The sequence below is a fragment of the Schistocerca gregaria genome, chromosome 2, assembly GCF_023897955.1.
Source record: "Schistocerca gregaria isolate iqSchGreg1 chromosome 2, iqSchGreg1.2, whole genome shotgun sequence".
NCBI classification, from domain to species: Eukaryota; Metazoa; Arthropoda; class Insecta; order Orthoptera; family Acrididae; genus Schistocerca; species Schistocerca gregaria.
Genome location: NC_064921.1, coordinates 1,023,947,794 through 1,023,961,610, shown reverse-complemented (window position 1 = coordinate 1,023,961,610; position 13,817 = coordinate 1,023,947,794). Strand labels below are relative to the sequence as shown.

Here is a 13,817-nt window from a genome sequence, read left to right as displayed (position 1 = left end):
ATTGGTGGTCATACGGAAACCCAATGGGTCCCTTCAGCTGTGTGGGGACTTCAGCGCTACTATCAATGTTCATTCCCTCGTTAACACTTACCCCATTCCCCGACAGGAAGACCTTCTCGCCAAGCTTGCCAGGGTAAAGTATTTTTCAAAGATCAACCTAGCTGAGGCATACCACCAGTTACCCTTGTATGCCGAATCTCAGAACATCATGGTTACCAACACACCTTTCAGATTGTATAAGTACAAGTGCCTTCCCTTTGGTGTCTCTTCTGCACTGGCCATTTTCCAACGGTTCCTGGAGCAGCTTACACAGCCTATCCCATCCTGTGTGAATTATCTGAATGACATCTTGCATCTTGGTCACCGGGTGTTTCCACCAGGAACATTTGCAAAACCTCAGCACCTTATTTCATGCTCTCTGCAGGTTTACGCTGGCAGCTAGACAAGTTTTTTTTTTTTTTCTTTTCCCAGCCGGAAGTGGTCTACTTTGGCCACTGGCTTAGCAAAGATGGCGTTTGCCCTTCGGGTCGTAATGTCGTGGCCATTGAGGCCCTTCCTCGTCCCAAGGTCTTAGCTGAACCCCAGATGTTTTTGGACAAGGTTACTTATTTCTTAAAGTTCTTGCCATAGGCTGCCTCCATTGCTCAACCCCTCAATCACTTGCGTCAGAAAGGAGTACCTTTTGATTAGACTCCTGCCTGTAACCAGGCTTTTCTCCATTTAAAGGCGATACTGAAGTCCGCCCCTTGCCTTAGTCCCTTCTCTCTGGAGTTGTGGAGACTGATGCGTCGGCATAAGGCATTGGGGCCACCCTCGAGCATTAGGATGCTGATGGCTCCGAAAAGAGCATCGCTTATGCCTCTAAGACATTGACCCCAGCACAACGGAACTACTCCCAGACTGAAAAGGAGACCCTGGCGATCATGTTCACCGTCCAAAAATTTCACACCTATCTCTTTGGGGCAAAGTTCACCCTCCTGATGCACCATACACCCTTGGTTACACTTCTCGGACCCCACTCTCACCTTCCAGAACAGACGGCTCAACGTCTCCAGTGCTGGGCATTGTTTTTACGAAATTACGCTTACACCATCCCATATAAGCCCACCCCCCACCATGCTAATGCGGAGGCTTTGCCACATCTCCCAGCAGGCTCCGATCCTGCCTTTGACCAGAAGGAGGTCCTCTGCTTTCAAATTGATTCTGTCCACCGGAATGCGCTGGATGGTCTGCCTCTTACGGCTGCTCACATTGCCCTGGCTACCCGCTGTGACCCTATCTTACGGCAGGTTCCCCACTAAGCGGTCCATGGGTGACCCTCCTATGTTACTCATTGCATGCAGTCCAATTTCAGACCCTGGCGCCACCTGTCCCACAGGCTCTCAATGTTCGATGATGTCCATCTGTTGGTCATTGAGTCGGAAGCCCATCGGGTGGTCATCCCTCTGGATCCGTCGTTTCGGGTGCTCAGTTTGTTACACCACGGGCACTGGGGGTTGTCCCATATGAAGGTTTTGGCTCGCCAGCACGTGTATTGGCCCAGCTTCAATGGCAGCATTGACCGCCTGGTCCGTGGGAGCAATGTGTGTGCGCGTCACCAGGCAAGACCCCCCCCCCCCTCAGTCGTTTGCACCCTGGCCTGTGCCTCGCCGGCCCTGGGATCACATCCATATCGGTTTTGCGGGCCTGTTTTTGGGTTCCATGTGGTTACCTATCATTGATGCCAACTCCAACTACCCATATGTCTTCCGCATGGGGCATCCAGCACCATGGAGGCTACACTCACGGCCCTGGCCCAGGTTCTCACCATTGAGGGCCCCACACACGTTGGTCGCCAATAATGGCCCCCAATTCACGGTGTCGTCCTTCCACTACTACTGTCAGGCCAACGGTATCAAACATATCCGTAGCCCGCCTTTCCACCCTTCGTCCAATGGCGTGGCAGAGAGGCTTGTCCGCACTTTTAAACAACAGTTGACAAAGGCAGTCAACACATCTCCAATCATGTCAGCCCTTACCCTGCCCCTATCACACTACCCAAATTGACGAACGTAGTCCGGTGGATCTCCTTCATTGGCGACAGCTGCGGAGCCTGCTCCATTTGCTGATGCAATTCCCCTCCCACCCCCACTCATGGCCCTCTCAGTATTATGCACCCAGTGCAGCCATGTGGGCCCGTGTGTACGGGTGCAAGAGGAGTTGGACACCCGCCATGCTCGTTGCGGCCCATGATGTCGATGCAGACGTCAAAAGGGTTGGAGCGCTGCCATCATAATCAGCTCCGCCCACATGCCCCCGCAGGACTCCTCCCCTACCTTCTTCAGGTACGGACATGGTCCTAGAGTCGTCGCCCCTGCCCCCGGTTGCTGTCTCCCCTTGGGCCTGCCCCAACCCTTCCCGTCACCAGGCAGCTTCCTCCCCTGCCCTGGACTTTGGGTCCGCCGTCCCTCCCTCCCCAGGAATGGCGGTTTATTGGCCCGGCTCTTCTTCCCACTTCAACCGACCTCGGCACCGTCCAGGGCTTTTCTGTCCCTACGCCCAAGTTTCAGGGAGGCGGGATCTGATACCACATGCCACAGATTTGGAACACGAGCCAGACGGCATGGACGTCTAAGACCCCTAGAGGCCTCTGCACCATCACGCCATAAGCCTTGATGGCACGTGCCTCTGGGCCAACGTTTAATGTGAGAGAGTCACAGTGGAACACGTAGGCCTCATTGGCCAATAGCGGCACCCCGTTCATGTATTTAAGTGCCTGCCTCTCGCTCACCCAGTGAGTCTAATCGTTGCGTGCGTCTTGACATATCACCTCGACTACAGACAGCATGTTTACCGTTATGTGTTTACATTAATAGTGGACATCTTGGATTCATTTGGTTGTCTCCGTCACCCAGTTGCTTCTTGCGTGTTGTCATCATAAGGCCTCTCTTGATTGTCCATTGTTGTTTCATGTCCGTCCTTTATGTTCGTTTGTTTGTTTGTTCACAGGCCTCTCTCCGTTTGGTCCCACCGGGCTTTCTCGGCCTCCATGCAACCGTTCCGGTCGCAGTTACAAGAGTATTTGATGGTTCCCTCTGGTGGTCGATGTTGACGTGTTGAGTCTAATGTGTGGTATTGGGTTCATTTGAGTCTCAGTTACCACTGTGGTAACATGGGTTTATTTGTGTCTAGGTGGTCAGTGCTGTGACATAGATTTGGAAGTGCTTGCTTTGTTTTCAGTGAGTTGTTATGATTTTCTTCTTCTTCTGCTGCTTATGTGTTGGCATTTTTGTTACATATGATTAGTTTGTGTGTGTGTGTGTGTGTGTGTGTGTGTGTGTGTGTGTGTGTGTGTGTGTGTGTGTGTGTGTGCACGCGCGCCCCCCCATCTGCACGTGCGCGTGTGCGTGTGCATGCTGGCCAACCAAGGTGATTTTGTCGGAAGCTTTTGTTGGTAAGTAATTTTTGCTTTGGTTTTATTGTATAGTAATTGAGATGTTTTGTCTGTTTTATATTTATGGTGTTTCGGTTGTGTTTTAATTGATCTAGTGAATATGGTTTTTTTTTATGTTTGAATGGTTGGGCTTTTGGTTTCATTGATGTTTTGTGAGTTATGTAGGCATGTGAAGTTTAACGATTGCATAAGTTCAGTCGTCGGTAAAGCAGGTGTCAGACTTCAGTTTATTGGTACTCTACTAGTGAAATAAGATCAGTCTACAAAGGAGATGGCTTGCAAATCACTCGTATGACCCATCCTAAAATAACAATAACAACACTCAATAACCATTCATATTATCATAAAAATTGCAACAGTTAAAACGCCGATAATGATGAGGCGTTCCCAAAAGCCACATAGCTTTATGAAGATGCTTTATTCACAACTACTGGCTTCATGTCAGTATAGATGCTTCTTCAGATTTATACTGGTTGTATTTCCATAATATACATGGACAATTACAAAGTCCCAGCTTTTGGGAAGTTATTCATGTTCAGTGGTGGGTTGTCATAATAAAATTGAGCACACTCTAAAAACGCTTGTAAAAATGTGCAAAGCACGACTGCTGAATGAGCCAGGCCCATGGCAATAGGTGGTATTAAATATCTCCTTGCTGTGTACACACTAAAAACATCCACAGCATTGCAATTCGAAATATGGTAATGCATTGTCAGCTACTACAGCACGAGGTTTGGCTACTTTGGGTATGTAGGCTTTTACGGGAGAAATTGGATGTATACGTAAAAGGGCAGCAGAAATGGTTATCTGAGGTTTGTTCGATACATGGGACCGTGTCACAGACATGTTAAAGAAATTAAACTGGTAGACTCAAATATAGATGTAAACTATCCTGACGAAGCCCACTAACAAAGTTTGAACCAGATTTAAATTATGACTCTAGGAATATACTACAGGTGTAGTCCATATCAACTCAGACAGGCTAGGAAAAAATCTTACCTTCACAGTCTCCGATGTTATTGAATTTAGCATATGGTAAAATGAAAGACTTAGTAAAGAACTTTTCTTCAAAAGAACTTCTGCTGCAAGATATAGCCCCCCAAAGATAACATTGTGCATACCATTTTGAAGAAGCGAGTTTTGGGATAAATTTTAAAATACTGTATCTCTGGAACAGTTCTAGATATTTTGTTGGTTTCTTTTTTGATTTGAAAGATAATTGCTTTATAATTACAAAGAAATTCTCCATTTGGACTTATCTGTCAAAGTTCTTTTACTATAGCATTCTGAACTTTTTTTTATATTTTATGGAATTTTTCCCCCCAAAATGCCAACCCATAAAATTTTGATTTTATCCTGTTGATTAGTACCATATAGTTCCACATTCCCTGAAACGTAGAGCTTCCATTTTCACGTTGAACACGTTTTATAAACAACTGAAATTTTTGCCATACATAAAACCTGTTTTATTACCACATTATCACATAACAGGTTCATAAAAATCAAAACCTAGCCTTATTTTAAATAATTTTAGTTTTGAAAGATGAGTAAGAGACTCATTTTTCAAGCATTTGAAATGGGTCCAAAATGTATGTGAAAGGTCCAAAGACTTAAAGGTTTCAATTTCTACAACTTCTGTCCACTCTGTTTTGTACTGAAATTAGCCAGTCAATTAACTAAAAATGTGTTCCACTGCATCAGTATCTTCCTTTGATATAGAGTGATGCCTTCCTTTTGAACCAATAGGAACTGGAGCACTTAACAGTCTTCAAAACATTGTGAGCAGGAAGTGCGCACTGATAGTGTTGTTGCTGCCCTTCAGCTAGGCACCTATAGCCAGCAACTAGTCCATGTGGTAGCATAAAGTTTACTACAGTTTCGTTTAACTCCTAACTATTGTCTACAATCTCTGAAAACCACCAGACAGAGTCATACAAACACTCCACAAACATCCCCCTTCCCAGGTTGTCAATCTGAATATTATCGTGCTGTTTCTGAGGTGCTGGCTCTTTAAAGTGTGTGCAATATGAGTTTGCCCATCACTTTTGAGTCCAAAAATGTGTCTTCTGAATTCCTTTCACAGGAGTAATTTGTTTGGTCCATTATTTTTTTTCTGTTCACGTAATTCTTTGATTTCCTCTTTGGACAAAAGAATTAGGGCTGTTGATGTGTAAGATTTCATGGCTCTAGTAAAATCCTCAGCATTCTGAATCGCAGCTGTATATAGTCTCGAAACATTATGTTTTGTAGCGTGGTGCTTCAGCAGGCCTCCTACATCACACAAGGCCCCTTCCTGTTACCAGTAGCACTGTATACCCAGTCAGTTGGCACAAGCGACTTACTCAATTCAAACAGCTGGTAATGAACTTAAAAATGAGAAGGAGCACATCAGAAATAGTGATGATCTTCTCTGCCCCTGTTTGTAGTTGAATTTTGCCATTGCTAGCAAACCATGTGCTGAGTCATGTCCTGAGTCATCACTTATAACTGCAATACTTGGGGCCTTGTTTTGGAAACATGTCACTCCAGTAAAAATTTAAACCTGATAATTACTCCAATGATATCCTTCTACTTCTTGTGGGAGATTTACAGACCAGTTCCCAGCAAAAACACAGTGAAGCACTAAACATAGTTCTTTAACCTGCACACACCCTTTCACTTCTGCAAAGTATTGTTGTTGCAATTTCTTCAGATGTTGGTGTGTTACTGTTTTCACTGACCATTTATAAAGTTCATAAATGAAACTGTCAAAGGCAACAGTTTTCTTAATCAGTTCATTTTCCTCACATGTTGCATATGTAATTTCTGCAGAGTTATGTGATACGTCTTCCAGGCCAAGTGTTTGTAAAAACAGTCGTCCCTTTCCAGGGCAATCACCACATTCTTGAAACAAACAAACCTCTCGCCTTAAGTCGCAGACTACTAATGACTTCACACGCCCAACCATGGTGTTGTATGTTACGTGCTCCAGTGAGTTCCTTAAAGTTACCACACAAAGTTCGAAATTCGTGCAGTACACACACAGACAGACATATCTATGTGGGTTTTGAATAACCCAATTTTTTGGTCTTCCAATGTGTGAAGTTGAATAGTTGTTTTCATAAACTGCAAAGTTTCTTTAATACTGAGAGTCGTGTATCTCTTCACTTTCACAAACTTTTGACCTTCAACTGTTAGTGTCTTTTTTGTTCACACTCTGGTGAGAACAGTTCCATTTATCTTCCAGATAAAATGACGATGCTATCTGAACTTTAGCTGCTTCTACCAGATGACCATAATAAGGATATGGTCTTCCGAAGACTCCTTTTACAAACCTCATATTTCTTGATTTGCCTACCATGTACTTTGATACTGATGGAACGTGGTTCAAAATTGTTTTCTTTGAAAATGTCTTTGGAATAATAGTTAAAACTTGCACCTTTTCACTGTAGGATGTACAATATTCGACAGCTGAATAGATATTTGCGAAAAATTCCTGGCGAGAGGTGCAACAGTGCTATGGTTCATTTTCTTCTTAATGATGGAATTTCTACTTTGAAGAGTGTGGCCAGTTTTGCTATAGTGCATTCATCCATAGCTTTAGTAATTTCTCTGCACTTTCTTGATGCATAGAGCTTATGACTCGACTTCACTGACCATGGTTTCTTAACAGAACTAACACCTACCTCTGTAGTTGACTGATTCAGTATATTTAATTATTCCTCTATTGATCCAAAATCTACATCATCTGCACCATGGGAGGCTTCAACTTGTTCAGATACTATCAAAGCCAGCACACTTCACTCTCCTGTGGCCCCAGTTAGAAGACATTTCAAACAGTCCTTTCACAAAACACACTGCAACTGTGTCAACTGGCAAATTCCTCATGAAAACACAGAACTCACTGAATGGTCTCAGATTTCTAAGGAGCCTCTTCAGTAAACAAATTAGCACTGGGCAACTACAATACGGATACCAGCAGTGAACAACCACGACAAAGAAACTGACAACAATGAAAATGAAAAGAAATAATTGCAACAAACAAAGTTATAAGAAATAACTGCAAGAAAGACAATAGAAATAAACATTGTAATAAAGAAATTAGTAAGAGACAACTTCAGTGAAGACATACATTACCCTTGAGAGTTAAAAAAATGTTTTTCTAAAAATAAAACCTGTCCAACTTAAAAGTGGAAGCTCTCCTTTACAGAGAATACAGTACTACATGGTACTAACCAACAGAGAAAAACCCAACTCTTCTAATTTGGTATCTTTGAAAAAAAAAAAACCCCTGTAAATTATAAAAAAATTCAAAAGAACTTGGACAGATATGTCTAAACGGAAGATACCATTGCAATCATACAACAATCTTTCAAATAAAAAAACTTACAAACTGTTACAGAGATACATCATTTTAAAATTTTTCCCAAAATCCGTATCTTCAAAATGGTGTTTGCAATGTCATCTTTGGAGTCCCGTATATCGGGGCAGGAACTTGTTTTGAAGGGGAAAAAAAAATGTGTTCCTTACTTACTCCTGAATTTTAACATATGCTAAATTCAATACCATCCAAGACTAAGAAGATAACCCCCCCTGCCTGAAGTGATACGGATTATGTCTACTTCAATAAACTGTCAATAACCATTAAAAAGTTGGTTTCAGATAAGGCACAGTGCAAACAGAGTTTGAAAGACTTTTTGATAGGTGATTGCTGCTACTCTATAGGTGAATTTCTTAACAGGAGCTGTTAGACCAGCTTAAGTAAAAATGCCTGCTAGATTTCAGTTTTGAAAGCTCTTGGTCACAGTAGTCAAGATTATGTATTTAGAGTATGATAAATTTATTTAAAGTGCATAACTATGTTTCATTCTGACACCGTGTTAATTCTGTAAATATTAGCAGTTCCTGTTTGCTGTAATGTGTTCACCTATTTTGTCAATCTGCCAACAAATGACTGCCAAGGTAGTGAGTATTCTATTCAAATGATTTGTGTTTTCTATGATTACTTTCTGACTTGTTCCACATCCATGAGAATCATCTCATTTTTGAATCTATGTAACAAAAACTGAATCTAATTTGTAATCATCATCATAAAAAAGTAAATGTCTGTCTCAGTGTGTGGTGTATGCTTTCATTATTCTTTATTTATATGAACACTTGTATATTTTTCTGCATATTTTAAATTACATCCGTAATACCATAGATGAAACGCCAAGCTATAGCCTACACCACCAACAATAATTTTAACAGAGAAATAATTTCAACACAACTTATTAAAATTATGCACAGAAGCAATCAACAAACCAATACTAAACTGACTGGAAGAGTAGTATTACCACAACAATTGGAAATAAAAATAGGAGAGTCTGTTCACACATTGACGCAACAAAGGGACAAAAATTGGAGGTTGGAAATTAATCTGAAAGTGCTGTGAACAACAAAAGCACAAAATTAGAACACATTTTTCATCTGTTGTGGTTCACAATCTAAAGTCCATCCATGTGACCTCAAACTCCATGAAATGTTTGAATTATGAGGATCAGTTGATATGTCAAATCATGCAGTACACTTTTTAAGTCCACAATCTAAATTCTGGTGGGTAAGTTGAGTTTAGCTTAGCTTTTCACTTGTTGAGTGAAACATTTTCACAACAACTCACCTTGATGTGGAATGTGTCAATAGGTTTACAAATAAGATAAATTCATTCTCTCTCTCTCTCTCTCTCTGTCTGTCTGTCTGTCTGTAATTGGCCTATTTACTGTTGTACTATCAATTCCCATGTTTTTATTTTTGTTAATTATTTACTTACCCACTATCACAGAAATCCACTCTTTGCACACTCTCGGCATTTGTGTTCTATTTTTATATTTAGGTAATAACAAGGTCATTAACGGGTGGGGGGGGGGGGGAGGGGGCGGCAATCTCTTCTTTTATTCACATTCAACTGAATAATAACAAAGGATTTTTATATATCTTGTGAAGTTCATAGCCCTGTCTGAACAGTTTGGTAAACACGGCAGAAAACGGTAGTTTCACCAGATCAATCCTAAATTTATAGTGATTAATAATTTTGTAGTAGTAGTCTTTGAGGATTGGGTTGTTTGGGGAAGGAGACCAGACAGCGAGGTCATCGGTCTCATCGGATTAGGGAAAGAAGTCGGCCGTGCCCTTTCAAAGGAACCATCCCGGCATTTGCCTGGAGTGATTTAGGGAAATCACGGAAAACCTAATTCAGAATGGCCGGGCGCAGGATTGAACCGTCGTCCTCCCAAATGCGAGTCCAGTGGTAGTTGTCTTTAATCCTCCTTCAGCAACTGTAGTTGTATGCATCGAAATCTACAGCAACCAATTGCATAAGAGAAATTTTATTTCTTTAACCGGTTTCAGAAGGTTATCCTCATAATTTGCGAGAGTCGACAAGAAGATGAAGGCAGCATGTTGATATGGTTCATACTGCCTCTACAAAAATGGTGTAAAAAAGCCAAACAACAAGTGCAGACATCATGCCAATAGTACTGTGGTTGCAAACAATTAGATTAAACGCGAATCTTAAACAGAATGTTGACGTGAAAGTACAGTACACGACCCGTGAAAAATGAAGTAGCCTACGCCTATACACAAATATATTAAGTTAAACATTCTGTGAGGAGCGGGCGAAGTTGGTTTAGAGATTTCCTACACTAATAAAAACAGATCGCTTGGGATGCAGCGGCATTAAATAGAAACATAAAAATCTCGGTGCGATGGATTAAAATATGAGTTTATTACAAGATAACAAACTACACTCTATCAAATTGATATTTCTCTTTATTTAACCTCTATGGGAGAAAATAATTACCAGCATGTTTCATTGTTCACTTAAACTGCACAAACTGGGCTGATCCAAATATCCTGTTTCGGAAGAGAATAGAAAGAACACTGTGTTAAATGATACTTACTGAACATCTCCTTGTCTGATTTGGTCACATATTTGAAGAATTGTAGGCCAGTCCGGTTCCAATCTCAAATTGCTTGTCGCCTTATCTAGGAAATAAATGACAGGTAATCCAATTAAAGCGAATTCCGAAGAGAACTTCTGCGTTATATTACACGTCACCTTAGTTAAAGAAATCGTTTGTAAACCGTACCAAGTAACTTATCAAAACCCGACGAAGAGCGAAACATCTTCTCAACAATTGTAAATCAGGCAATCAACTGCCTGTTAGATGATTAGTTGTCACAAAACCAGACGCGTAAACCATTAGTCACAAAACAGCTGACAATGACGCACGTTATTCAACGATAACTGTATTATCTTTTCCAGTCTGCATGGGGTTTTTTAGTGTGTTACCACTACACCAACGTTGAATAATTCTGCATGTTACCATTCATAACACTTTATTGTTATAAGAATGCGCGAAAGTCGTTGAGTTAATTTGTATTCATTTGCGGTATATACTGGTAAAACATTTATTGGATATTTATTTATCAATAAAAAGTATAGCCACTCCGTAAAAGCCACAGTGTAAATCTACCCTGCGCATGCTCTGCGACTACTTCATCCCAAGGGAACAATTAACAAAAGGAAAAACCAAACTTAAACGAAAACGAAACAGATTAGAAGGTGTTGATATTGTTGTGTAAATATTTCTGTTTTCAGAAGAAAACTTTGAAAGTTAATAGGTGGGCATGCCTCTCATGTTAGTTTTTAATTCCTGATAAATGATTTTACATTTTATTACACCACGAAAAAAGGCAAAAGTGCCATGTACGTAGTTTACGTATGTGAGTACAACTTTGTGTAGGAAGTAGAACTGCGCTATGCTACAAAGCGTATCAACGTGACTGAAGCCATGCCACACCGAATCCCTCTTCTCGTAGCAAAGGAGCGGTGATTTGTAGCACTCAGTGTTACTACTTTTTTCATCAAGCGAGAGGATAAGATTCCGTTTGTAAGAGAGAAAAAGAGAGAAACATTCGTAAAGATTAAACCTACGATTCGCCCAAAGTAAGGGAAGATTTTTTTGGTCAAGCGAGAGGATAAGACCCCGTTGATAAGAGAGAAAAAGAAAGAAACATTTGTAAAACTGAAACCCACGATTCGCCCAAAGTAAGGGAAGATTAACCTCTAAGGCCAAATTATAAAAGTGGTCAAGAAAGGCACCAGAAACTTGCAGAAAACTTACACAGTATTTCAGTACATGTGTGTACTGCAAAGTTACGGTAGAAATATTTAATTCCGTAACTCCCTGTGCACCATGTAAGAGTGCAGATAATAAATTTTGTGTTCTGAATGTCTGCCGCCCTTAATTGTGAAATTTAGGCACACTCCGCGGTTTAAGTCAGTTATTAATATTTACATATTTTAGCAATTTACATATTTTAGCAATTTATTTATTCATATGTAGACTATTTATTACAGAAGTATCAGACATTAGAGAAACATTACAAAAATAATATATACGTTTAAAACATTTACAAAATAGGGGAGGACAGAGCAGAAATCGGTCATGTCCTAATCAAAGGAACCGTCCGAGCATTCACCCAAGCGACTTCGAAAACACATGGAAAACCCAATCCAGGATGGCTGGACGGGGATAAAACTCCATTCCTAACGAATTCGTATACAGGACATTAAGACTGGAGTAGCCAACTCGTTGTGAACATTGTTGGAAGGGGAATCACGACAACATCCATATGTTTTAAAATGTCCACAGATGGCTAAATAAAAAATAAATAAACATTGTGTATGTTTGTATTTGTTAGATCCAGTAAATGTTACATGTACTGGACAGCACATTATCAGATATTGTGCAGGGCAATGCGAACATATCTCCATGTTTACATGATTTTTCCATTATTAATGAATAGAATTTTTTCTCCTTCTGACTTATAAGTAAACCACTCTAGCTAGAAAATTACAACGGAAAATTATGAAAATTTAACTGTACTGTTTTATTTATTAATATTTTGTTTTGGCTAAACCTGTTGACAACACTAGTTAATGTATTTCTGGTATCTTCCCATTGACTGCAATGCTTGTGTCATCTGCAGACTGGATAGTGCTATGAAACCGTTTGGTTAATCATAGGTCATTTATAAACATCAAAAATAGGGTGGGAACCGATACTGCATATGCCATATTTTACAGCTTTGTAATCAGATTATTGTCCGGGAGATGTATTATCTTCTTCAAATTATATTTCTACTACCTACTTTCAGCCAGTAAGATACAATTTAACCAGTTGTTAGGTGTACCTCTCATACCAATACTATCAAATTTTGGTATCAGAGGTACACCTAACAACTGTCTTAGATCGTGTCTTACTGGCCGCAAGCAACAAGCACAATAAGTAAATCAATGAACAAGAAATTTTGAAAATAAAAACACTACTGAAAAGTAAAAACACATGAACAAATTACATAACACTGCAGAAAAGTGCAAAATGCACAATAAGCCAATCAAATCACGAAACATTGATTTAAAACACCCCTCAAAAAATAAAAGACACCACCACCTTTTGTAGCAGTGCTAAAAAGTATAACACATGAAAACCTGCCGATCCTCCAACCATCACAATTAGGCTAACACCAAATCTCTTGTCAGAGGAAGTGTATTACACTGCATCTAAAACAGAGGAAAAAAGAAACCAGCAGCAGAAGCATTCTGTGCAAAGACAAACACAGCATAGATGGTATGTCACATAGCAAGAGTCAAAAGAACCCCACAAGGAATGAGGGTCTAATAATCCTTTATGTTAACATATTCATTTACATTGTCGAAAAACTTCTCAGCAAGAAATGATTTTAATTCTGATATAAAAGCCATTTCTATCTCAACTTCCTTTTGTATATTGGCATTGTGTTACAAAGAATGGCATTAATAGTGGCTCGCATGCCTTTGAAAACCATACAGGTTGTTCTAACTTGTTGTATATGGAGGGACTGATAGTTATGGTACTAGGAGTTGGTTAACAGATCACCAAATCTAGCTCTTGTCATCGGCACACATTTGTAAATGTACAAGGAGGACAAAGTGAGCACACTATTTTTTAAGTGGGCGTTTGCAGTGAGCCCTAGCCGAGCTGTGTGACAAGATTCAATAGCCCTTTTCTGTAATGTAAAAATTTCATTTAATTTACTATTAATTTTACACCAGAAAACTATTCCACAAGCTACAAGAGACAGAAATAACCAAAATAAGTCATTCTAGCTTCATCTGAAGAGCAAACTTTAGACGTAATTCTCAGAGCAAAACCTGCAGAACTGAGTCTCTGGGAGAGATTAGTGACTTGGTCTTTCCACTTTAAGTCATAGTCAACATACATTATTAAAAAGTTTTGTGCATCATACCCATTCTAACTCATTTCTCCCAGTACCAGATGTAGATCTTGGTTTTGATTCGTCTTCCCAAATTGTATATAGT

General features: G+C 40.3%; 1 protein-coding gene across 1 annotated transcript in view; it reads right to left on the bottom strand.

Moving 5' to 3' along the window:
* Positions 1–11,204, bottom strand: part of LOC126335534 (hepatocyte growth factor-regulated tyrosine kinase substrate) — a 108,451-nt gene extending 97,247 nt beyond the window's left edge. Inside the window, exons 1-2 of the mRNA XM_049998908.1 lie at positions 10,540–11,204; positions 10,351–10,435 (exon numbers count right to left, since the gene is read on the bottom strand). Of these exons, the coding sequence (XP_049854865.1) occupies positions 10,351–10,435; positions 10,540–10,576 (122 nt within the window). The 5' untranslated portion in view covers positions 10,577–11,204. The remainder of the gene's footprint in view (positions 1–10,350; positions 10,436–10,539) is intronic.
* Positions 11,205–13,817: the final 2,613 nt, after the last annotated feature.